We start from the raw sequence: 27211 nt of genomic DNA, 5'->3' as shown, positions 1-27211 counted from the left end.
AACTGATAGGACGAAAGTGAAGAACGATCACAATCTTCCCAGAGTTAAATGGAATGAAATGATTACGATCGTTTTTGATTTGAATGCCAATCTGGTTCATCTCTTTGCAACGTACAGGCACATATAGTGGGGTTATGAACGATTGTTCAACATTTCCCACGTTTTGCGAACTTATGCTGATAATCTTCAAAAGCGGTACTTTCATGTGACTAACAGTCTGTGGCTCCACTAATCCTTCAGAATAGATATACATCAAGTCGGAACCAGAAAACATTGAATATTGCCCATGTTTAGGGAATTTGTCACAAATTTTATCAATTCCCAGGAAATAACTGAGACGATCCGAAAACTCCACTTTTGACACTTTTTCCGTTTTTTCGCACGTCACTCGCTTGAATGTTTGATCATAGGTAAATAGAAAGGCATCAGGTTTTGAGGCATTTGTTAGAGTTTTCAAAGATTTGTTCAGTGTTTGATTCAAAATATCGATAAGTTCGGAAGGTGATGCAAAAGAACAATTTGGAACTTTGCACTTGACAACCTTCTTTTCGTACCAAACCAGGAACTCATTTTCGTAATTTCCATTTGATTCTAAGTTTTTTGATATCAAATCATGTGATGTCGGATAAATTATGGAAGTCAAAGCAACTTCATAAGGTTTGTTGAAATTGATAGAAGATGGAAGACTTGTCTTGAAATTGGAAATTGTAGACTCGATTTGAGCATTACTGACCAAAGTGATATAAAAGTCAGTCATTCTTTGATTTTTGGGTTAGGTAGCAAATATCCGATACAAGATCCAAGAATAATTAGCCACTGTTGGTGTTGGGGATAGTCAAGAGTACAAATTTTATATAAAGCAACAAGAGTGACAATGTAAATTATTAACACTTGTGACACAAACACAAGCAATGCTTTGGAACAATGAGTGTTTCCACAAGACCACTTGGGACCGTCCATAAATGAGAAATGAACAAACAGAGAAACAAAATATTCAAAATCCCAGAAAAACTCCAATTATCTTGATATTTTCCAAAATATCACTAAACATCTGGTTTTCTGTACAAAACCATCTCTTCTTCATACCATATACCATCTACTTCGTTTTCCTCCACATCTGCCAAAATGTAAACAGGAATGTCATATTCGATTATTTTGACAACTTTGAACACTTCACTAGTCCATTTTGCCCTTGTACCTTTCGCAAAGGGAGAATTTTCCAAAAGTACTCTGACGGGATCACCAACTTTATACTTTGGAGAACGAGATTGAACAGTACCGTATAGACGATTCCAAATCTTTTGTGAATTATTGCTTGTGACTTTATTGGGACTTGTTCCAATTGAGTCCATATACGTATCGTTCAAACCTTCAACAATATCACTTAATACTCTTGTCCATTCGAAGCTATCTGTAGCAGTAAACCACTTTTCCAACTTGTTCTTTATTCTCATAATTGCATTTTCAGCATAACATGCCTTCACATTTGTATTTTTCGGGTTCATGTGACAAATTCCTAGTGATCGAACAAATTTTTGAAATGTTTTCCCCATAAATTCGGTACCTGAAATGAAAATAGCAAATTTCAATAGTTTTCAAAATACGCTTACCTTTATCAGTATATAAACGTGCGGGAATTCTCCAACTGGAATGCAAAATGTCTTCATAAGCCGTAGTGACGGTTAAACATAATTTGTTCTTTAGAGGCCGCGCAAATACATACCGACTAAAAACATCAACAACCACTAGTATGTAACAAAATCCCTTGTTATATCTTTTGAGAGTGGGTAACATTGCGAGATCGGCCATATGGTGACTGTCAAGTCCTGTGGCCACCCAAGGATTGTGTTGAATATGTCTCGCTTTTGGAAAGTGTCGAGTGTAAGCATTGTTTGTATGAAGATAGGCAACAACTTCTTTTCGAGTAATTCGACGATCAACTTTTCTGGCAGCTGCGAGTAAATTTGAAACACCACGGAAACCTTTTTTCGGATCATTGTATAACTTCTCCAATAATTTTGTATTTAATGTCTCCATGCTTTAACAGAAAAACTTCTTAGACTGGAACGGGTTGGGTACTTGCGTCGCGGATTGAGAATGAATTTCTCAGGAAATCCTGATTGTTTGAGGGCTTGAGTTAAAAGAGGAAAGTTGGGACAAGCACCGGGAAGAGGAGTAATGTTCGAAAAATCATTCAGAATACGGTTTAGAGCGAAAGTTGGAATTTTTGTGTCATTCACATATAAAAGCGATGAAGTGTCCTGAAATCGAAAAATTTGTGGGTTTGTTTCCAAATGTTCTAGTAATTCCGCCTTTGCCTCGGATCCACTAATTGGTTTTGGAGATCTTGGTGTTCTTGAACCTGTTGACGTTCTTATAGTTATAGGTATTTTTGGAGTAATCGGTGTGGCTGGAAGAAATACATCATCGTTTAGCATTTCTTCCTCCTTTTCTTCTTCAACACCTGCTGTCTCAACACTTGGCAAATTTTGCGGAAAAGAGGGGGTTTCTTCATTTTGAGGCAACATAGGTGTATGTTTGGCCTTTTTTCGATCATCTTCTTCAATTTCGTTATTATTCAACCTTTTGTTCACAATATTGGTCAAATGACTTTTAATGTGTGCAAGTTTAACATCACTTTCCATGGGAGTATTGAGTAAATTGCCAATAGGATCAACTTCTTTCCGATTTGCGATTAAATCTGCATGTTCTTCGATCGAAAGCAAGACATATTTACCGTAGGACATGTTCGAGAATACTGGATGCAGCAGAAATCAAAACGGGTAATAGAATAGTGAGGGGACTACCACCAGATTGAATGAGAAATTCACGAGTTTCGTCAATGTCCCGGATATTGGACAAATGTCTCAAAGATTCAGAGTAAGGTTTCAACTTTTGGACTGAACGAGGGGAAATCTTGATTGTACCGTTTATTATGTTGAAAACGAGTTCCACAAGACAAATCAGCACATTATCCGGAATATCTTTCAATTCCGAGATTCTATCACTTTCTGACAAATTTGAAGACAAAGCGAGAATTTTGTGAAAAGTGTCCAAATCCCATTGGGAACAGTTATTTTGGGATGAAGACATGTGTTATTCTGCCAGGAAGAATATTGTCACGATAACGAATCTCGTCGGGACAATTTTTGTGAAGATCGATGAGTAAATAGGTGTAAGGGTGGCTTGTAGCGTCGTTATAAATGGCCAAGAAAGTGTTACAAGCACCAGGCATAAGTTGAGATCCTAAACACCGCACACTTGACTTGTCCGCGTTGTTTTTGAACAAAATGATATAACTTGCCTGAAGACGAAGGTTTCTGATAACTTTTGAGTAAAAAATAGTGTGAAGTAAGAAAATAACAGTCATATCGTAGTGGTGGGCCAAAACCGAAACAAGTCGTTCCATTCCAGAGTTTTGGTCAATTTTCGTCATTAAATCGTCTATAACCACCAATACTTGATCTTTTTTGTATTTCTTCAATTCTTCCAAGTTCGGCAATCCTTCCCGTAACATGATATCAGGTCGATTCTTCATCGAGTCAGGTACGCTTTCAAAAGTATCGTAATACCAAAAGCAAATTTTGCTGTCCACATCAAAAATAGTGTTCCGCTTCTCCACAATTTGACGAGCCAACGTGCTTTTTCCTTGGCCACTGGGACCGACAATCAGAATAGTACTCTGCCAAGACAACTTAACCATGTTGAATGAATTATTTTTGCGTCTTTATCACCATTTCCAAGTTTCGAATATAACAAGAAAATGGCCCATCTTTGTATTTTTTATCGAAATTATACTTTTTTTCAAGAAATTATACTTTTTGTCAAGAAATTATACTTTCCGTAACATTTTCGAAGTTACGGACAACTTTTCTCTAGTTGGCAAGATTCCAAGATGATGTCATTGGCGACACGAGAGAGAGAGAAATGTTTTGTTTGTCGTCCCCTCTTTCCCATATAACAACATAACCACTAAGAAAAGCAAGTCGGAGGGTCACAACAAGTGACCTGGAGATGAAGCGAAAGCCAAAGGCTAAACCTTCCCTTCGCCACTCCTCACCGGAGCGGTTCATTGGTCAGGTTCTGAAAAGGAGTTTGTGTTGTGAGAGATTCCATTCCAAAGTCTTGGGAAATTACATGCATTGTGAATGTTGAAATAACCTCTAAAACTTGGCACGATGCCAACTCCTAGGAGCTTTTGGTACTCTGTGATGACTCATCCCATTTGTCCTTGACAAACAGACGTTTGGGTGGTATAAATAGCGCCTCGTTGTAGCGTTTCCCTCATTCTATATCATTTTTGGACGCCAGTGATGTCCTATCTCTATTTAAATCTGATTTTTTCTGAGTGTTGAAACAGCGCCTCACCTTATACTGGATGGCACAAAACTGATATTCATGGAGCATAATGGTGTGAGATTGTTGGATTCTATGAAGTTTTTGAAAATGAGTCTGTCTGCTTTAGGAAAAGCATTTGAAATTGACTCAGTCAAAGGGTGAGTGATAATTCTTCTTACTAGAACAATATGTCATTTTCCAGAGATTTTCCTGTTTTGTTCATAAAACCTGAACACATATATTTATCGAAATCAACGAGAAGTTAATTCAAGATGAGAATGAAACGCTTCTCCGACTCGTTCGAGAAAGTCACCCAGATTATGAAGGGGATAACGAAGAACTGAAGATTCAACTAAAAAGTGAGTCTCTACAAGGCGAGGGAAGTTACTTATAAATGCAAATATTGCAGGACAACTGAATATGCTCATCCCAACTTCTAGTGAGTATGAAACGGAAGACGATTCGGAACAATCAAAACGAAAAAAGAATGGAAACAAGACAAGGATAACAAGAAAAAGTACAACCGATACAGAAGAAGTTTGTTGAAGAATGAAGTCCGGGAAGGCTACATTGATGTTTTCGAAGAAACCACTTGCATTCAGAAAAACCAATTGTCTTGGATATAAAACCATCTGTTTCAAAAACCAGCTCGGATGTCAGTCAGAAATATCTCATGATTCAGTCAAAAAGAAGCAGTTCAAGTTAACATTATTGATCGACACCTTTGGATATTGTTGTACTTAAATTGTTTGAAATAAAACATATATTTTTGAAACCAACTTCCTCTAGATAACAAGGGAGCTGAAGTAGAAGTGCTAGCAAATTGCCTAACCTTCCCTTCACCACTCCTCACCGGAGCGGCTCATTGGTCAGGTTCTGAAAAAATGATAATGTTGTGGGAGATAGTTGACCACAAAAACCAAGTGCAGGAAATGACCTCTCTCTTCCCCCCTTTTTCCCGCAGGCCTCCTTCTCCCCCACTCCCCCTCCCTTCCACCTCCTCTCATTTTTCCCGCATAGTTCCCCTTCTTCCCCAAAAAGAAAAGTTTTTATAACCAATTTATTATTCAAAATAACCAAACGGGAGGGTCGAACCATCACGTAATAAACGGCGTTTATTAAAAGTATAACGGAACTGCTTGAGTGTGTTCCGACTATACACGCTGTGGTTTTTGTCTCGGACCATTGTGTGTTGTGGAAGAAGGAGAGACGTCCTCGAATCCTCCTTTCCCAGCACCTCATCAACCATCCCCTTCATTTTTTCAAAGTTCAGCTTTTTGGCGACTTCCGAGTTGATGGTTATGCCCTTCGCCTTGATTGCCACCTTCTCCTCGCCATTTGCCAACTGCTCCTTGTAAGAATACGTTTTGGGACCAAGACTGACGAATTCTTTCATGGTCCCTTTGAGTTCGTTCGTCAATTGACCAAGATACGATCCCATCTTATCTTCCAAGGGATTCTGTGCACCATGCGGGAGTTTGAAGATGATCGAGTCCGTGTCTGAAAGTAAAATTATAGAATTTGTGTTAATACTTGAAAATGTTTTACCTGTATAGACAATGTTGTCTGGGCCAACGGCTTCCATCAGACTATAGAGACGGAGTCTTGCATATGCGGTGACATATGCTGCCAAATGAACAGCACTCGTCTTCAAACTTGAGAGAGTTTCTTCTCTTTGCCGGTATTGAACAATCAGCACATCGTTCACCGGTCTCACATCCTGAAGATCCAGAGTGGTGTCGTGGACAATCTTCCAAAACTTTCCTGGATCCAGGATGATTTCCGTATTGAGACGATCGGCTCGCTGTGCAAATTTTCCCCACTGAAAATACATTTTTTATAAAGTTTCAATATTGAAATACTCACCAAGGCATTGAGCAATAATTTAGCCACTGCTCTCATCCCAGCGTTCCCCTCGAAGAGACTTTCAAGCAGTTCAATGTTTTCCTTCTCCATGTAGCCCCGGCAGAATTCCAATTTTTCTGCATCGGTGACCACATCGGAGGGCCATCCACTGCTATACTGAAAAATTTTCAAAATTACGAAATATTATTTCGTCGGAAAAACTTACAATCTTCGCCTTCATCATCGTATCAATATAAGAAGTGAAAAGCCCGCCTTTTCCACTGGCATCATTCTTGACCCACTTCTCATACTTGATTCCATGGTACACCTCGACGATCTTGTATCCGAGGGTCAATGCCTTTTTCAGCTCCACGGTGGTGAAGGTTCCGGTGAAGGAACGCTCTTCGTCGGAATGTGTGCATTTCTCCTGATTTCCTTCCTTTGCGCACACTAAAATTAAGTGAAAATTTGTGAAAATGGAAAGAAAAACTCACATTTGCAAAGGAAAAACATCAGTCTTCCAGAAACTTTTCCAGCGATGACTGGAAGCCTCAAATCCCTTGGAGCCTGCAGCTTGCAGCTCATGAAACCTTCAAAGGGAATTCCATCAGGAGAAACGATCGGGAGGGCGAACGTGCTTCTTTGAACATTTTCCGGCGCTCCAATCGGAAAAGCTTCGTGCTTCATGACGGTGGGGTACAGACTGACCACGTCTACATAGTACCCCGTACCGTCCTTGCAGTCCACATAGACGCGGAAAACTTCTGTGCGGCCTCCAACAAGGGCACGTTGACACTGAAGCACGTCGACGGCTTCGTTGCTGTCAAAGAAGTCAGCCATTTCACGATTGGACCGAAGTTCAGCCTTCACATCACATTCATATACGACGCGGACAGGACATTTTCCGGATTCTTTCAGAGCTTTGATTCTCTCCTCATCCGCCTTCCAAATGTCCCGGGCACTCTTCTCGCCAATAACCGACTCTTCCGAATAAGTACAAGTATGACCGTGATAGTAGCACCCCTGAATTTAAGAATAGTCAACTGAAATGTAAAGAAAAACTTACAAAAAATTCAATTATTTGGCCGTCAGGGTACTTCTCACATGGCGGAATATAACCATCCACACGATGATTTCCAATTTTTTCCTCACCATATGTTGTGGACATGTTTACTTGCACTTTCTCAGATTCACAAATCCAAGCCAAGTATTTTTGGCTCAGGATGGAATTGTTCATGGAGACGGAAGGTTTGGCATCCAACACAATTGGCATTTTCGGGTCCAGATGATTTCGGCGGAAGACGAGGGCAGCAGCTGATGCGGCAGTGGTGGTCTCCTGAAGAGATTCAGAGTGTGAGAGAGAAAGAACGTACCCCACTATAGAGAAATAGACGAAAAAGTTACCTCGAAGAGACACACATTCGTCATCTTTTCGAATGCGCCCTCGAATTGGGTCATTGAAGCTGCCAGAATGTAGACGTCGTTGTAGCAATATCTCAGCAACTCGTCATAAAAGTTGAACACTTTTCCATTGGCCCTTTCCTTCTCGAGGAAACTTTCCAATTGTTTCCTGTGCTCTGCGGTCTTGTTTTCCAGAGCATAGTACTTATTCTCCGGAATTGGTCCATTGTATTGGAAATTTTCCTTCCGAATAAAATGGACTGGAAAGTCCCCCTTGAGGGAGTCCACCTTGAAGGTCTTCCCCACCATCGATAGACTCATGGTGAGGTATTTCAACGAGTCAACGAGTCGTACTCCATTGTATTCCAGATAGACCAATTTGGTCCCATCCAGACAAACAGTAGGGGCGGCTTTGTTGCTCGCAATCAGAGCCTCCAAGATGAACTGACCATCGAAGCTAAAAAATTCAGAATAAAATTAATTTCAAGATTAAAATTACCCAGAGGCATTGTGCGCCACAAATGTGAAGCCTCGATGTTTGTCTCCAAACATCCATTCGGTGAATTGCGCCCCGACGTCGATGCCTTCGTCCTTAATCTCATCGATGACCTTCAGACGCCCGTCTGGAGAACAGTTCGAGCACTTTGAGTTTTCACCCTCGTCAGTAGTCTTCGGAATGTCACTCGAGCATTTGGGACAACATTTGACACAAGTGAAGAGAGTTGGAATTTGTCTTTTTGTGGTCTCACAAACACGGGTCTAAAAATACAAGTATAATTTTTAAATTATTATTGAAAAAAGTACCTCAACATCAAAAAATCCACGCTTCCGAGTCAACCTCTTTTCGTTTTTGATGGAAGGCATCATGGTACAGCAGTGACCGATCGACCTCGGAACCTGACAACGGTGACAGTAAGACTCCCCGCATTCATGTTTTCCAGTTCTCTTGTTTGAATAGTAGGATTTCGAACATTTGTGACAAAATTTTGTAAAGTCACAACGACTTTTTCCACCATTCGGACCTGAATATGAAGAGTTTAATCACATCCCAATACCCAGAAACTAACCTTTCTGCAGATGATTCTTGTAGCATGTCTCTGTCTCAAAAGTCACGCAACAGGCTGGGCATCTTTTTGCAACATCGTCGTCAGTTTTTGGAGGACAGTTGGGTTTCCCGCAAAGTCGGTGAAGGAGACGGCAAGCATAGTGGGAGTCAGCAGTCCTACTTCTTGATAAACACAAAAAACAGTAGTACGAAGTTTTGAGTAGAGTGGATACACTCCTCAGACCACAATAATGACTGTCTGCCAAATACAGGACTAACTGTTTTCCTTTTCCAATAAAAGGACCAGCATAGTAGGGTATTGTGGAGTTTTTGGCAAAAACAATCAGTTGGAACTTAGAGGCAAAACACTTTTCTTGAAACTGTTGGCAATCCAAACTATCAAAGTGTTGGGTCTTTGTTACTCCTGCTTTCTGAAAAAGAGAACGTTTGAAATTTACCAAATATTTGCCAACCTTCTTCAATTGTTTCACTTCTGCGAAAACGTCATTGCATGCATTTCGTCTATCGGATCGTTTTCTCAAGCTTCGTTGATATGAGTTCCATTTGGAGCTGTCTTCCTTGTCTTTTTTCCAGACATCATATCGAAGCGCTTGAACCAAAGCATGAGGAAGACAATCTTCAGTCACTGAAAAAAATACAAATGAATGTGAAAATTAATTTTAGAAATTACCATGATTAGCCATAAGATTTTGTTTTTTCGGCTTGACTTCTTCAACCATGTCATCGACATCAGATTCCTCCGAGTCCTCATCACTCTCGCTTTTTTCTTCTTCTACGTCTCTTTGCTTTTTTGATGGGAGACCCAAAATGTCTTCAATGCCAAAGCTTTTTCTTTTTCTCCCACTCTTTTCCCTTTCGGTCGGCGTAGAGACTTCACCTCCTTTGTTGGAGGCTTCTTCTCCACTTCCGGTGGGGGTGTTGAGGTAGGTGATGTGGATCGTTATTCTGGGTTCCTCAAGCTCGAGCAAATTTTTGTTCGACTGAGCCATATCCTCCATACAGTCGGCGATGTCCCGTGGCAAAACATTTGCCAACTTCTTGAATGAGAGGCCCACACTCTCCACAAGCTCCTCAGACTCAAACTTGACTCCCACTTTCAAATTAGCTGGGGTCATACCGGCGGGGATGTGGGAGTCGATCAACTTCACGACGGCCTCCGAGAAAAGGTCCGGACCATTGGGGGAAGCGGTGAAGACCGTGGGAATGTCCACATCTAGACTAACAGTTTCCACACTATTCTTAAAACGTCCACCAGACTTAGCAACGAATGCCCTTCTCACTTTCAGCAAAGCCCCGCCCACTTGGACCTATAAAAAGACTATAAAAATTGAAACACCCTCATTCACTCACGTTTTCAACCTCCTGTCCGGTGACCTCTTCGATTCCGCTCATTTTTCAGCTTTCTGCTCTGAAAATGTCAATTCATCCACAAATTATTCCAAAGAAAGAAATCAACCAGTCTGGAACGGCTTACGTCATTCCGACCCAAACTGACTATTTCGATAATACGACGGTAAGGAGAAAGGAAAACTATTCAAAAATAAAAAAAAACCACTTTCAGATACAAGAACAGCCATTCTTTGTAAATCCAGTGAAAACTGAGAAAAAACCGGATACGTACACCTTCCATTTCGCGAAAGGATCCGCACCAGTCATCACCATCCAAAATCAATAATGATAATGGAGGCTCGGCTCCCAGAAGGAAGCCCCGCCCACTTTACACTTTTTGCCCCTCCCGATGATGACTCACCCCATTTCCAATCATTTTTGCACCATTTTGCTCAATTTCGTCTCCTCCTCGGATGAGTCATCGCGTCCATATCGCCTCCATGTCCCCCTTTCTTCAACTTACAAACCACTTCCCTCATTTTTCCTCATTTCCTGCATTTTTCAACTTTCCCCTCATTTCACCCATTTTTCAACTTTTTCCTCATTTCCTGCATTTTTCTGTAAAAATTGCCAGGTCCAGTTTCCCTATATAAAGAAAATTGAAACTTTCATTCCGTCTTCATTCGTCTCTTTGAGTATGCGTGTTTTCCTTTTTCTCTCTTTAAAAAGCCTGTTTCCGTTATAGAAATGGCCATCACCCGTTGGGACATGTCCAAAGCTTCCGAATCTGAGAAGAAAAGCTCTGTAAATGACGATTCAATGACTTTGAACGAAATCGTCAACGATTTGGCCAAGAAGAATCCATTCTTGAAGACCCCAATGAAGCGTCGTCGTGAAGAGAAAGAAGAAGTTTCCGCTGGAGAAAAACGCTTGGTAAATTTAATATTTGAAACAATTTTGATTTAACTATTAAATTTAAGGAATGGTTGAAAGAAAAGGCCAAGAAGGCAGTGATTCCAACGGAGCAAGTATCGACCTTGAAGCCGGAGCACATCTTCTTGGAGAATGGCCCCCTCATCATCCACATGTGTCTGGAATGCAAGAAGTTCAACTCTACCCGCACCGTCACAAACCTTGGAGAGGGGAAAATCCAACTTCCTCTTGGACTCTGTACCATCTGCCGCTCCCACATCAATCGTCAACGTGCCGTCAAGTTTTTCAAGCACGAACTCCCATCGATCAAGAAGGCATATGACCTCTAATTATTTTTGTAAGTATTTTTTCTATTTGTTTCCGATTCTTCACCTTTTTATTTGTTTCAACTTTCCAATTTTTCATCTTGCCTCATTACCTTTGTTCCATTTTTCTATTTTCCAACAATAAATTGGTGGTAAAATAGAAATGTGTTCTCCATTTAATCCACATACACACTACATCATCCGTAAGCCTCTTTCGCTTTTTGGTTAACAGCTTTGTCTCCCAAAAATCAGATCCGGGATCGAACCTTCTTAGTGAAGGTTCTCTTTTTTATTTTTATTTTTTGTTGTTGTATACAGACTCTCAAAATTATAACTTTTCAAAATTCTGAAGCATACGCCATCTTCCCAAACCCCCAAAATTCTGAAGCCACACTCTGAAAATTCTGAAGCATGCGCCATCTTCCCGATCCCCCCAAATTCTGAAGCAATTGCTCACAATAAAATGCAAAAATCACTCAAAATATGCAAAAATGCGAAAATTCCTCAAAATATGCAAAAATGCAAAAATAATGGTAACAAATTATGAAATATCGCTTCGAGACCCAAAAATTCGAAATCTACGCAAAAATCCAGTCTAGAAAAATACCATTTAAATAATTTTCAGAAAAAAAATTTAAGGATGCGCTGGGTACTGTAAGGATGCGCTAAACTTCAAAGGTATCAATTAACAAATTGCTGAAATTGCTGAAATTGCTGAAATTGCTGAAAATGCTGAAATTGCTGAAATTCTGAAAATCTGAAATTCTGAAAATCTGAAACTGCTGAAGCATACGCCATCTTCCCAAACCCCCAAAATTCTGAAGCAATTGCTCACAATAAAATGCAAAAATCACTCAAAATTGTGCAAAAATGCGAAAATAATGGTAACAAATTATGAAATATCGCTTCGAGACCCAAAAATTCGAAACCTACGCAAAAATCCGGTCTAGAAAAATACCATTTCGATAATTTTCAGAAAAAAAAAATTTAAGGATGCGCTGGGTACTGTAAGGATGCGCTAAACTTCAAAGGGTATCAATTAACAAGCGTGACGAAAACATCCCGCTCCCGTGAAAAGCGAGAGAGTATGGAAAACGAGGAGACGCAGAGAGTGGTCGTCTCGCGCGGGGAGCAAACAGAGCGAGAGAGTGTGTGAGTGCGAGAGACGCAGACACACCACTCTCCTCCCCCTTAGACTCCGCCCCCTAGAGATCAAAAGTACAAAAAATCTATCAGATACCACCCACAATTCTCTAGTGTCTGTACAAAAATGTTGTCAACTACAAAAATGGAGTTTTACTCTTAATCTCTTGGATCCCATAAAAACTTATTTTGTGGGACTGTTAGTTTTACTATGACACTCTCTCAAAGTTGGACATTTTCAACTGAAAAAGGCAAAATATGATACATTTTTGGCCGGTACTGTATATCATGGGAAAGATGCTGTGTAAAACATTGGCAGCGTGGTGTGGGTGGTAGTGAGGCTGTACGTCTGAAACATAGTTGTAAGAAATTGAAAATATCTTATCCACAAGTTAGAAATCGGAAGTAAAAACCCCGGAAGTCGAAAACACGAAGTCGGTCGTTGGAAGTGAATTTCATCGCAAAGATTCAACAACTCCAAAAGAGAACATCATAAAATTCGCAAAAATCAGTGAAAAATTAGTTTTCGGCTGAAGAAAAGCGCCAATTTTTTGTCATTTTACAAGAGAAGTACTCGAAGTGTCCTCTTTCAAGCGACTCAAAAAATTGGTACCTGATACTTTCGAGTCCGTAGATTCCGAATCTGAAATAAAATTCTGCTAAATCCTTCTGTGAACCGAGTTATGAGCCGTCAAACTCTTCTCTTGATTAAGCATTTTTTGCGTGACACGCGGTCTGCCGGAATGTCTACCCGAACATACGAGTGCAAACATCATGCTTTTGAACAAGAAAACATAATGGCATCTATTGTTAACATGACTTTTTAACATCATCTTTGAGATTTTGATCGTTTGATTTCCTGTATGCGACAAGAGACACGATTCTTGGAGATAACAATGGCTTGTTGGTTTTCTATAGATGTTTTTGTGAAAACCTCATTTCTATAGAGCTACAGTACACCCACTTTTGCCTACACCAAAACCCCATAACTGTTCGTTTTCAGGAATACCTTAACTCCGAGAGCGACGGTATAAAACTCGCCAATTTCCAAGGCAACCACCCGAATTTCTGCTTGACAATCGAAGAACTCAGTTTCTTTTTGGAACAACAGATATCTTTTCTGAATTTTGACACAAAGCTATGTGAGGATAACCGAACTAAGATTGCAACTATCAACGTGTGTCGTTTTGTCTCAATGAGCAAACTGCCTGCGGACTGTAACATAATAATTGGGGATTTGGTAGTGAATCCAGGGGATGAAGAGTATTTTATTAAATTGGAGAATGTTATTTATTTGTTTGGGGCGTTGTCGATTCAGAATACCACTTTGAAGGATATGAACTCGTTGGGGGGCCTTCGATACATTGCTCATTTTAATCGTAAGTCTCTTAATATTATGATCCTTGCACCAATACCTTTCATTCCAGAATCTCTACCTGTCATCCAAATAGTTGGAAACCCAAAATTCGAGTATCTCGCATTTTATGATCTTGAGAATATTATCACTAATGGAAATCGAACAGCTATTATCCAGGACAATCATAAGGATTTATTCTATTTCGAGAAAGGCAAGTGTAAAATTTTTGGTGACGAGAAATCACAAAGCAAAATCTATCGAATGCGCTTGGATGCTACCGGGAATCAGTGTGGTCAGAGGGTGAAAGTTGAATGGCAGTATTCTGATGGGTGTCCTGGTTTGGAAGTCTGGATAACATTTTTGGTTTTTGGCGTATTTTTTGTTTCGTGAGATTTTTCAATAAATTTTGTCCTTGCACTTTCGATTTGGTTATAAGACATCCTATAATTACCCTTCTACCAGTCGGTTCACGTCGCCTAACGGCGACTAAACCTCCTTTTCTACACCACCCGTCTGGTTTTTACAGCGCCTCCGGCGCTTCCCGAACGGTTGAGACTGTCGAGGTCTCACAATTCTCTCCAACTTCTGGATCGTAATACTTTTCTTAGCTTGTTAGTAGTCTTTTAGCTGTGAGAAGTCCGTTCCGGAAAAGCACAATTGTTAGATCTCTACTTTTCTGATACGATTTCGTTCCCTTATTCCTCTATTTTCTTTAAATCAGGCGATAAGAAAAAATCTTCCACGTCTCTACATGGGAAAAATCCAAGGACTACAGTCAATGCTGCCTAACTTGCCAGATCGGATTACTAAACGCATTCACCTTCACCATTTGAACGTCGAATTTAGCCTAGAAATATAGCGCCTCGCAGTATGGATAAACTTGATCCATCATTCTCATGTAGTGAGGATCTGATTGTGCATCAGTAGCACCTACTCGAAAAACATTTCGGTGACGTGGCGACATCCGAACTCGATGTGGTCTGACCGCCTATTTCACTTGAGTTACAGATGTTCTAGTAGTATTGGCTCTCGTTCTTCCCGCCGTCACATCATCGGGATCTTCTTATCGTCTGATAGCAGCCTGGGAAATCTTTGAAGCCCGTCTAGATCTCGTTTGATCACCGGACTCGTTTTTCCTGTTGAGTTCAATTTCGTTCGGAGTTGGTTATGTTACCGTTTGACTGTCGACTGCTCAGTGTCAGATTGTAGAAATCGTCGGACTGATGTATCATCTGCCATAATTTTCAAACTCAAAGATAGTAAGGATCCTGACAATCTTGGGTGCTTGAAAGCAGTGCCCGACGTCTCCTTTTTGTCGATGTTTTTTCACCGGCTCTTGTGTCATCAGCTGAGTCCCCTCGATCCCGTCAATTCTGCTAAGTTCTACGCTCACATCTGAATCCGAGCTATATATCCGTTTCCGTACCTATATTCATCTCGTCTCTTTCTGGCGACAGGCCAACAACATTTGCTATGGAATTCTGACAATATCGAGTCCGGATAGCTTCACCGGACGTCTTTTTCTTGTCGATCTCTGTGTCGTGTTCTCTACCCCATCAATTTCTCCGAGCTCCACTCTCCCATCTGATTTTGATCGATGGAACGCACCTTTATCTATTTCTTATTCTGTACTCATCAGATTTAGACCATTCGATTCAAAAATGGGACAATCACGAAGCCGTGGAACAGCGTGCAAGGTGGAGCTGGTATCACCGGGAACAGGAGAAGCAGCACCATGAGTATCTAGCGAATTGTCGGCGGGAATAGTAGCAGTTAGAGAAAGTGACGCCATTAAGGGAAAAGGAAAATGATAGTAATCAGCGGTCGGAAAGAACGGGTTTTACGTGGCCCATGTCAGGATTTCACGCAACTTCCGCTCGTTATATTTAAAAAATGGGCGGAGCGAAAACAGTGATGAGAAGAAGGGAAATGCTGGCCAAAATAGCTATCAATAATTTTTTTAATGTGGACCCATATGGATCCATCACCTGTGTCCTGAAAACTGCCCATATCTATTCGTGATACCGATCAACCTGGAAGCAAACGAAACGTTTTTAGAACTCAATTTTTTCTGAATTCGATGGAAAGGTTCCGTATTTGTTCGCGACGTAGATCTCGCTGGAAACAAACGACACGTTCCGGAACCTCTACTTTTCCTAACTATCAACAAAAAAAAAGAACAAAGAACTTTTCGTCTCCACGGGATCGAACTAAAAACTAACTGTAGCCAAACTTGCCAGATCGGACGCGGCGACACGCCGGCTATCACCATGCGGCTCACGGAAAATGCAAACCGTAGAATGGAAAGAAATGACGACGTTTTGGCCGGCAGTCTCACGTCACTTTTCCGTTTTCATTTCCCTATGCTTTATCAGTGTTTTTGGCTCAGAAGACGTCATTTTGAGAATTTTGAAAAAAGAAAAAGACGGGCATCATTAAGAGAAAATTTCTGATCTTTTGGTCCAAATTTGAAGAAAATCGGTTCAGTAGGAAGGGCGGTAGGATCGGCGACAGACAAACAAACATACAGAATCTGGTGTTTGTTAATAGTAAAGATATTTTCAAGAGTGAATAAATATATTTTACTCTGTGACTGCACTACACACTATCTGGACTCTAATTTACTGTAATAGCATGATGTTTTATTGTAACTTTGCAGAGGTATACTGTACCTCTATTGAAGTGAAGTTTTCAAAAATAACAGAAAAAACATCTATAGAAAATTGATGAGTCATCGTTATCTCCTACACTCTTTTGTCTTGTCGCATACAGGAAATCAAAATATAAAAGACGGTGTTCAAGTTAACCAGCGATGCTTCTCATAGCCTTTCATGTTTTGTTGTTCAACTCCCGGAACTTGTGGGGAATGATGTTTGCTTAGGGTTGTTATGGGTCACCACAAGAATATACATACATAGTTATGATTATTCGGAATAGAAAAGACAGGAAAATAAAATAAACCCTGTGCTAGGAGGACCCCATTTTTAGAAGTATCAGGAACGCTTGATTTATTCAAAAACGTAAATGGAAACTGTAAATTTTTTATTATCACAAATTCTGTCGTACGCATTCAAAACAACTTATTTTTAAAATTCTCAGTCAGTCTGAAAAATCGAAGTGAATGAAGGGCTTTGAAGTGGGACAATAGAGGATCATGCCCTTCCAATAGAGGCTTTACGGTATGTTAGGGAAATTGAAATGACGGCATGATTGAAATCTACAGGAGAAGAATGTGGAAATGGGATCAATTAAAAAATTCTACAAGAACGTGTTTCAGGAAAACGAGTAGAAGATGATGAGTTCCAACCTCCTCTTAATTTCTAGACCTTCAGATTTATTTTACTTACAATTTTAATATTTTTGTTTGAGTGGGGTAACTGAATAGTGGTGGTTAAAGCGAACCAGTATTAGCTAGAGTATGTTGACTATTGCAAACCTAATGCTCAAACCCTTAACTAAGTTGTATCCCTCTGAAAATTGACATTATAACACAGTTTTTGACACCGTTTTACACTTTTAAAGTTGGCAATTTCATATTGAAAAATTTCTTAAGCTTCTCATGTCCGCTTATAAGATCGTCATAACCCATCAGACCCCCATTTTCACCTTTCGGGCGCAAACATCACGATGTTGAACAAGAAAACATAATAGCATCTATTGTTAACATGACTTTTTAACATCATTTTTGAGATTTTGATACTTTGATTTCCTGTTTGTAACAAGAGACAAGATTCTAGGAGATAACAATGTCTTGTCAGTTTTCTATAGATGTTTTTCTTTGAAAACTTCATTTCTATAGAGCTACAGTACCCCTGCCAACCCTTCCCAAAGATAGAAATCGTCATTTCATTTCATAAACATGCTCTATCACTTTGTATTCGGTATTTTCACTTTTTCTGCAGGTATGTGTATGAAGAACAGATCAGGGGTCATTTTTTCTTTTCAGTGTTCTATCTCAGCACATTATATGATTTTTATACGGAATCTCAGTTTGTTATCACAAAAGAGCCGCCGTCTCTCAAAAAATATATTTCGAGTGAGCTGGAATCCAGGGCAAGGCTAGGTGAGTTGTTTGATCTACTTTTTTTTTCTAAACATTATTTTTTACTTCAGGGAATCATCTATTCGAGCTATCTTCCTTGATAGGAATCGCGCGGTCTCTCAACAGGACGCCCGTATTTTTCATGGTAGATGAAGGGTATAAGTGGTGTTTGGAGGATACGAATAAAACGGCTCCAGGACTTGCGGACCAGTTTTTAGTTATTGATGGAGCGGTAGGTCATTGTACAGTACCCATGAAACAAAAAAAATGATGAAGGTTACGGTAGTTATAGTGAAACAAAATATGGTTCTGATTCACCTAAACTAACCCTGATATTTGCGTGGTGAGACCCATAAAACTAACATTTTCAAATTCAGCATATCAAGACGGTTTGAATGAGCATAACCATGACCAGCTTTTGAAAAATTTAAAGCGGAACCCAAAATTTCCAAAAAATTGATTTTTTTACACATGGGAATGATTATATTCATTACAACCGTCTCGATCTGTGGGTTTCGAAAATGTTAGTTTTATAGGTCTCACCACGAAAATGACAAGGTTACGGTAGTTTAGGTCAAGAAGACACATATTCAGTTCCACCAACCTTCATCATTTTGTGGTATATACTTTTGAACTCATGATATGCTTACAGGTCCCCAAAACCATCCGCAATACAGTATTCCACACCCGTTGTTGTATCTATGAAGACCCCCGTGTCTTATCGAATATTGAGGATGAGCATATCCACCTTACTGGAAGATTCTATCAGAGCTACAAGTATTTCGAGGGGATGCGGAATGAGCAGTTGAGTTGGTTGAAGGAATCACCTGCAGAGTTTCCAGGACTCCCGAAATCAGATGGGCGGACGCATGTGTGAGTGAGACCGGGGAGTACATCAAAGCGCAACTGCAGAAAGATGTTTTAGAATGTGCGTTCACGTGCGGCGGGGAGACTTCCTGGGAGTTGGTTTCCAGGCATCAGATGCACATTTTATAAAAAATGCTGTGGAGTATATTAAGGAGAAAGAAAACACAAAAAAACCACTAAAAACAGTTGTATACTTCGGAGATGATCCAGAATTTATGAAAAGTATTTTCAATGGTACTAAACTTGCCAAGGACAACTTATCGAAGGTAGTTTCCTGATTACATGAAATCCAAAGATTTAAAATTTCAGAACGCTACTTATGTCATCTCCCAAAACTTGCCATCCGACGATATGCTGTACTCAAAATCCAATTGTGAAGTTTTCCTGTTAAGTGGTTGGTTTTGACACTCTTCACTTGAAAAATTAGCGACTTTCTTTTTTAGCTTCCCACTCAACTTTCGGATGGTGGTTGGGATATTTTTCAATAAATAATAAAGTATATTATATGGATATGAGAGTGAATTATGTTGGAGCTTATGTATGTTTCATTTAGAGGCAAAAGAAAAAAAAACAGTTTTTGTTGCAGAAAGACGGAAAAGTGAACATAAAGGATTATTTCTTGGCAAGCTGGACTCCGTTGAAGTTTGCGAATGATAATAGCACAATAATAGTTGGTGATTATTAATGAGATTTTGTTTTACTCGAATAAAGATTTTGGTAGAATTAAAAGAAGTCAAAATACGGTACTTTGGAATGTGGAACTCAGAATCTGTGTATTAAAATCCGTGACTCCGAAACACAGAATTTTAGAATCCAAAAAAACAGAATCTGGAATAAGAAATCTTGAAGGCAGGATCCGGAATATTGAAATTGGAAGTCGGAAGTCGAAATTCGGGAGTCAGAATCTAAAGGCCAAGATCTTAGAATAAAAATGGGGTAATCATATTTACAATTTGGAATTTGAAAACCGAAAGCTATAATTCAGAATCCAGGACGTTAGAAATTGGAAGCAAAACATCCGGATGTCAGAATTCGTGAGTGAGATTCCGAAATTCGGATGACAAAAGCTAGAATCTTGATTTCGAATTGTGGAATCTAGAATCTTGAGGTTAGAATCAGTGTTGAGCGGAATTTCACCGTCCGCAATTTTAAGACTTTTTCCGTTTTTCGCCTAGTGGATATCAGTTTGAAAAATTTGTTCACCTAATCGAATTTACTGTTATTTTTTGAGGTTTCGTGTAGCATAGTTATCAGTTTTTACCGAAAAACAAAATTTAACACAAATATAACCATTTTTAGGGGGTTTTACAACAAAATCGGCCAATATTGTTTTTTACATTCCGCTGTCCGCTCAACTCTGGTAAGAATCTAAAAATGGGATTTTGGAAATCAGAATATAAACAAAAGTTGCCACTAACAAAATCCTTGATTGACTTTTCACCTGCTTCGCGGCACCCAAGAAGTGTGAGATTAAAATGAAAAGTCAAATGTACATAGTTTGCCAGCAGCCGTATTCATCATGAAACTCTTTCACTTTTTCACATTCTCTCTTATTTTTTACTCATCCGCTATCTTAGACCCTCCCGACGCTTTGCAGAAAGTGTTATACTCCTATGAATACGGTAATCATCTTCCATCTTTAATTCTAAGCATTTATTCTATGCAGAATCCGAATGTGTCTTCAATTACACAGAAGTCAATTCCAAAACTATTCAATTTTTTCCGAAGTGTGAAATGGTATTCGGGATTTTGGTGTTCAATGAAAATACTGACTTAACTTCTGCTGAAATTAAAAAGTCTCTAAAAATTATGAGTGTATTGGTCGGCGGGATGATAGTTGAGAACTCTAATTTCACAGATCTCTCGTTTTTTACTGTCCCAGAAGGGGACTATGGCATCAGTATTTATTGCGAGATGTGTAAGTCAGAGTATATTAACTCGGCACAGTTCTTACAACTGCGCTCCACCGAAATGACCTTGAAGACTCTCTCTTTTTCTCCGAGTTTCCCAATTTCGCACAATATTTTCTTCAGTTTCAGTAGAGCGCGGTTGTCAGAAGCGTGACATACTAATATGTACTAAAGTCTTGTTTTTAATGCAGACGGAGTTTACATTCTAAACAACAAGAACCTAATCAACCCGGGTACCTTATCAGACGCATTCATGATTGGTAACGAAAAAAGGAATGAGTGTGATTTTCGGATTGAAAACAACACAAGATTGGATATGGATAAGTATTGTGACACTGGCTATTTTTATTATTATTTGGATATGACGATCAGGGGAAACTTGCAGGATTGTGGTGAGTTCACTAGGAAAATCATGGAGTCAGTTTCCAGTTATGAGACGTGACCTATATCATTGGAAAGCTGAGAAAACACTGATTCCAATTATATATCAAGTCTTTGCCCTCGAGGCCTGGTATACAAGAAAAACAAGGCCAAAGTTCTGAAAAATGTCAAACTATTTTATTACCTTTCTGACATACGAAAAATCTTTGGTATTTTTTTCGCAATTTTCGCGGTAATAATTTTTCGAATACCAGGCCTCGAGGGTTAAAACTGGATTCTTAGCTTTCCAATAATATAGGTCATGCCCCATAACTTCAAACTGACTCCATGGCATTCCCTAGTGAGTTGCTACGCAGCCAATTCATAACAGGAGATTTCAGTAAAGAGCGTCTTACTGTGTCTAATTTCCAGGTTGCCCTGGAAACCAAATCTTCGAACACTATCTCGATGAATACCAGAATTGCACTGTCCTTACCAATGGCTTATTCTTAAACTATTTCTACACCTCAACCAGTTTGCATGGCTTATCAAATATTCAACTTGTCAAGGGAAAAATGAATATTCAAAAAATGAAAATTCAAAATTTATCGTTTTTGGAGAACTTGACCACTCTGAAAATTCGAAACCTGGGAACCGGAGAGAAAATTGTGTTTAATATCCAAGATAATTTGAAAATGACAAGATTCAAGATACCTTCTTTAAAAGTAAGTTCTAGTTTTTATATAGATAATTTTTTTAAAATAATTTCAGACTATTGAAAATGTAGAAGACGCTGGAATTCGACTTTTCAACTTTGAGAATCTCCACCCGGAGTTCTGTCTAACTATTCGAGAACTCATGTGGTTTTTGCAGCAGGAAGTGTCTTTTTTGAATCTTCATGCAACAATTTGTGATGATGGTTTTGGCAATCTAGATGGGAAAACGTTGTGTCATTTTGAGTCAATGAGTAAACTGGCTGAAAATTGTATTATTATTCTGGGAGACTTATATATTGGAGCTGGAGATGAAAAGTATATAAATAAATTGGAGACGGTTAAGTATCTATTTGGATCACTAAATATGAGAGGCACAAACTTGGAAAATTTTAACTTTTTGAACAATCTGAAATATATTGCATTTCTGGGTAGTGGTGTTCATTCAGACTTAAAACCTGTTATTCAATTGATATCAAACAAAAATTTGAAGAATGCAGAGCTCAGTGGGGTCACGGTGAGTACTAGACGTTTTGAAAAAATATTCAGTCTGAAGCTTTCTGGTTTCCAAATGACGTTCAGTGTGGAAAACTGAAAATCTTATGGTTTCAGAACGTCTTGGTTTCAAATGCGCCGTTTTTAAATTCCTTGTTTAAAAATAGTATCAGAAAAGCTCGTCGGACAGCTATTATTCAAGATAACCACCCGGATATATTCCAACATTTGAATGGGTCCTGTAATTTGATAAACACTGCAGATGAGGTTTTAAGATACCGAACAGCTTTGAATTATAGTGGAGGGAATTGTGGTAAGACATATTTTTCTGTAATTCTGATTGTGATTAATTTTGAACTTTGATGCAGGAAAAGATGTTGAAGTCGCTATATTAGAAAAAAATTCCGGATGGATTATTGATTATTATTTGTGTTCTATGATATTTATAATATTTTTTTGAATCAAGAATTCAAAAAAAAATCCAAAAATACGTTTTCTTCCCTAGATTCCTGTATTCCGGAGAAAAAGAAAAAGAAAGAGATTTTCCATTATATTCTGTTTTGAATGACCCAAAAAAAGAACGTGAAAAATAGATTTTTCCCTGTATTCTGTCTCATATAACTGTATTGATCTAGAATCTACAACTTTTGAACTTTTGGATCAGAATTTCTATTTTCTTTTCCGGATTCTTGAAATTAAAAAAAAAAAAATAAAATCTCTTCAATTTTTCAGTTCAGACCTGTGGCGCTTTAATTTACTAAAAATTTTACGAATTTTAGAAATGTTATTCCTTTACTTGTGTAATTCTTTGGTTTTAATAAAGTTTAGTAGATCAGAACTTTCAAACATGAAATTATATTTTATAACAACTTTGTAATGCATGATGTTGATATATGAAAAGAAAACTTTTGAAAATTTTTCAAATCTATCAAACTAAACATGAAAATTTGGTTTATACTATGCTGCTCGATAATATATTCCCAAAGTGACCATGCCACGGATCTTCAGAACCTTTTGGACACTTACGAATACGGTATCGCATTTCAAATTCTACGATTTCAAAATCTACGGTTTCAGACCCTCCTTGTGTCTTCAAACATTCTGAAGTCTCCTCAAAAACTATCAAATCCTTCCCAAATTGCAGTATGGTTTACGGTATTTTGGTATTCAATCAGAATACCGATATGACCTCCGCAGAGATTAAAAATGGTTTGAGCAAAATGAGCATTCTCGTTGGAGGAATCCTAGTAGAGAACTCAAATTTAACAGATCTATCATTTATTACGGGTCCGTGGGATACTTTTCTAACCCTTTATTGTAAAATGTGTAAGTTAAAAAAAAATTAAATTGAATTAAAAATTTCTAGTTAATAGACGGCGTTTTCATTCGTAACAACTCTCAATTATCTAACTTGAGTACGATGACAAAGGCCTTTTTGCATGGGACTGATGATGGCGAGTGTAATTTTGAAATCAAGAACAATGTGAAGTTGAATGTGGGAAGAGTTTGTGACGAAGAGAAGTTGCCTTACTATATGAATATGCGTGTCGAAGGGAATCTGAAGGATTGTGGTAGGTCAAAATGATTTTTTTATTAATGGGTTTTATCATAAGATGAATTCATACCCTTTCTTGTTTTACACATCCGATAACTATGTTCACGGAAAGGTACATCCGTGATTACTATAGTTCTAATCACCAAGTCGTTTACCTATGATACATCGGCTCCGCGACATTTCGAACCGGGCATTTCGAAACCAGACGTTTTGAAATCGGTGAAACATGAACAAATTTTATTATTGAAAGAATATAGTATTATGGTTCCGAGGGTCCGGTGTTCGACACCGGCCATAGCAAAATTTTTTGGCGTTTTGGTACAAGGGTTCGATCCCACTGGTGGCAAAACTTCTTTTTTTTTGTTTCAGCTTTTTGATATCAATCTGAATGCTAAGGTTCGATCCCCACTGCGGATAAAATATTTTTGCTTTTTATTTTTTTAAGGTCATGGTTTTGACTCCGGGTGAATGCAAAAAAGTTTGCCAGGTCCGGTGTCGAACCCCGGACCCTCGGAACAATAATACTACCTTTTTCGAAAATACAATACACCAAACGATCAGCCAGGTTACTGTGTCCCAAAATAACCCTAACAATATTTTTTAGGATGCCAAGGTGACAGTATAGCCGAGCACAATCTCCATCAATACCAAAATTGCACCAACTTTTACAATGGTCTACACTTAACCGACATCTCGGACACCAAAAATCTATCCAGTCTATCGAAAATTAGACTTGTCAGAGGAGTCATTGATATACAGAATAGCAATTTTCGAAATTTATCATTTTTGAAACAACTTCGAGAGCTGAGAATCCGAAACCAAGACACCAATGAGAAAGTTGTGTTCAACCTTCAAAATAATCCACAAATGACTAGACTAGGCCTCCAAAATTTCAAAGTGGATCATATTGTGTTTTACGGCATTCGACTGTTCAACTTTGAAAACTTACATCCAGATTTTTGTCTGACGATTGAGGAGTTGATTATGTTATTTCAAAACGGAGTAACTTTTCGGAACCTCGACGCCAAGATTTGTGAAGATTATGGAAATTTTATTCGAAAAAATTCGAAAAATCAGTCATTATGTTTTTTGGAGACTATGGAAAAACTACCTGACAATTGTGTTGTTGTTGTTGGTGACATGGTAATTAACTCTGAAGATGAGAGGTTTTTGGGGAAGCTAATTAAAACAGAGTTGTTAATTGGTTCACTGACTATCCGGAATACCGATTTGGAAAATTTGAATTATTTCTACAATCTTCTTGGTATCATATCTTTGAATGGCACTGAGCCAATTATCCAATTAATTTCCAATACAAAATTGATAAATTCTACATTTGGAAGCTTATCGGTATGTGGGTGTAGCCAAATATGGTTTAAAAATTAAAAAACTTTATTTCAAAACATAATTACCAACAATGCCAATCGGACAGTTTTGATCCAAGACAACCATCCGGATATTTTCAAAGATAATGAAGGGAAACGTAGGATTACCACTTTCGATTATGAGATATTTTTGTACCGATTGACGTCGGAGTTTGTTGGTGGAGACTGTGGTGAGTTTCTCACATTTTATTAAACGGAAATAGTTTTTTTTCCAGGAGAACGAGTTGATATAATTGACGAGAAGAAAATTGAAGAGGAGTCATCAGGGGGATATATTTTTGGCAACGAGTTTTATAGTTTTTGTGGTTTTTTCAAAGCTCGAATAAAGTTCACTGAAAATGTTTATAGCATAAAGTAATGACTGCCCAAAGTTAAACTATCGAAACCGCCCAAATAAAAACTGCTACTAATTAGAACCGACTGAAAAATAGTAAAGTCCAAACCACTACCCTATGTCCTTATTCCGGAAAATTTTATTGACGAAGTTTTATTGAACTTCACCTCAAAAAAAAGTGGCGCCACCCATGTTTACAGACTTCAATTTTTTGCTTCAAAGTAGAGGCTTAAAAAAGGACTGAACGCCACAATTCCAGTTCTCCTGACTCAGAATGAGTTTTGGTGGAAGAATTTTCCGCGCGGTCGTGTAGTCCTTACGACAAGATTTTGGTTCAATTCCTCGTTTTTCTCCATAAAAGTTTCGTGTTTTTTTCAATTTAAATCGCGTCGGTTGCCTCATTTTGAAAATGCCTGGTTTCGAAACGTCCCGGAACCCGCATGTGTGGTCAACCAGCTCTCAAACCTCATATAAATTCCAGAAAATAGAAAATTTTACAAACTGCATTTATTCATATTCGCTCATCATAGTTTTTACAACTGCGCTCCGCCGAAATGATCTTGAAAAATGTCTTTTTTTCTCTGAGTCTCACAATATCGCACACAATTTTCTTCGGTTTGTAGAGCGCGGTTGCAAGAAACGTGCCGTGTTAATAGATTGGAATTCTAATTTTCACGATCTTATTGCATTCGTCAGCGTAGGCGGTAGTCTTGGTGTCTCTTCCCCGAACACATCCGCACAACTCTTCACAAATATCCCAATGAATCCTGAAACCAATTTCCTATTACAAAAGTTACCAAGAATAGACTCACTTAAATACGCTTGCTTATACTCTTCGACAACTTTCAGTAGGATCAGAGAGTCTACCAATGGGTACGCACTGAATCCGTATACTACAATACTTGAGTTGAAATTGAATTTCAAGTCAAAAAACGGGGCAACCATGACAACAAAAACTGGCACATGGAAAAATAGAGTGGGCGCGGCGGTTTGGTAGATCAAAGCGAGGAAGAATTGCTTCTGTAGTTTCTCATGAGCAGTTGAGGAGGTGTTGAAGTTCTTCTTGATTCTTTGATACATGTAAATTCCACAAATCAACATAATACAGTAGTGAATAATCATGATAAAAGAGGAAATTATGATGCAGTTGACACTGTTCCAGCGAAGGGCTCTGTGGGGTCCATCTTCGTTCTGAAATAGTTTTTGTATGTCCACTGTGAGTCCAGATGTCTACTACTCACATAGGCTAGTACTGGGAAATTTGCAACAGTGCTGATTTCGACTCCGTAATTAGATAAGAACATCTTCCGTAGATAACTGTTGGTTGTGTCGTCGGATTTTAAAAATGTTACTGCAAAAACCCATGCGGCGCCAATAGAGACTGCATATATTATCCAAATCACCAACTTCCAGCCGTCGAAATGGCGAGTCCAGTGTTTTCTTCAAAGAATTTTTAAAGATTTTAAAAGAGTTTATTAGTTTATTAGAATTCTGTGCTCATACCGTGACTTTGATAGTAAACCTGCTCTATAGACAAACTGCACGGTGAGGAATGCCAGAATCAAACCGTAAACTTCAGAGTATACCACTGAGATTGAAATCATTTTTGAAAAGTTACAACATTCCTAAATAGAAAATTACAAAGTGAAATCTCGGACGCCTTCTTAGAGAATCTGAATGCACTGCCCAGCGTAAAGTAAACGAGACATCCGTTGTAGGAATAGAATAGCTGAAATCCTTTGCGTTATATAATTTCTGTATCAAGCTTACAGGTCTTATCAAAATATCGGCTGTCGAAAACATTATCCCGAATATTGCAAAGGTTACTATCAT

At 38.7% G+C, this 27211-nt stretch overlaps 4 protein-coding genes across 4 annotated transcripts; all 4 read left to right on the top strand.

Moving 5' to 3' along the window:
- Positions 1–10726: 10726 nt before the first annotated feature.
- Positions 10727–11241, top strand: GCK72_020935 (uncharacterized protein; the record flags this gene model as incomplete). The annotated part of the gene is made up of 2 exons (XM_053733897.1): positions 10727–10912; positions 10960–11241. 2 exons carry the CDS (start codon positions 10727–10729, stop codon positions 11239–11241), a joined length of 468 nt encoding a protein of 155 aa, XP_053582810.1.
- A 2314-nt stretch (positions 11242–13555) lies between these two features.
- GCK72_020934 (uncharacterized protein) lies at positions 13556–14835 on the top strand (the record flags this gene model as incomplete). The annotated part of the gene is made up of 3 exons (XM_053733896.1): positions 13556–13739; positions 13788–14009; positions 14726–14835. The coding sequence occupies 3 exons, from the start codon at positions 13556–13558 to the stop codon at positions 14833–14835; spliced, it is 516 nt and encodes a 171-aa protein (XP_053582809.1).
- A 2741-nt stretch (positions 14836–17576) lies between these two features.
- On the top strand, positions 17577–19311 carry GCK72_020933 (uncharacterized protein; the record flags this gene model as incomplete). The annotated part of the gene is made up of 8 exons (XM_053733895.1): positions 17577–17619; positions 17664–17780; positions 17831–17991; positions 18412–18632; positions 18685–18892; positions 18936–19020; positions 19070–19164; positions 19213–19311. 8 exons carry the CDS (start codon positions 17577–17579, stop codon positions 19309–19311), a joined length of 1029 nt encoding a protein of 342 aa, XP_053582808.1.
- Positions 19312–20789: 1478 nt separating this feature from the next.
- On the top strand, positions 20790–25402 carry GCK72_020932 (uncharacterized protein; the record flags this gene model as incomplete). Its single annotated transcript, XM_053733894.1, has 8 exons — positions 20790–20928; positions 21329–21621; positions 21668–22126; positions 22222–22417; positions 23182–23430; positions 23478–23675; positions 25104–25214; positions 25260–25402. The coding sequence occupies 8 exons, from the start codon at positions 20790–20792 to the stop codon at positions 25400–25402; spliced, it is 1788 nt and encodes a 595-aa protein (XP_053582807.1).
- Between the last annotated feature and the right edge of the window lie 1809 nt (positions 25403–27211).

Source organism: Caenorhabditis remanei, chromosome V, assembly GCF_010183535.1.
Source record: "Caenorhabditis remanei strain PX506 chromosome V, whole genome shotgun sequence".
NCBI lineage: Eukaryota > Metazoa > Nematoda > Chromadorea > Rhabditida > Rhabditidae > Caenorhabditis > Caenorhabditis remanei.
The sequence above is the reverse complement of the archived record's forward strand: the minus strand, read 5'-3'. Positions and strand labels throughout refer to the sequence as shown.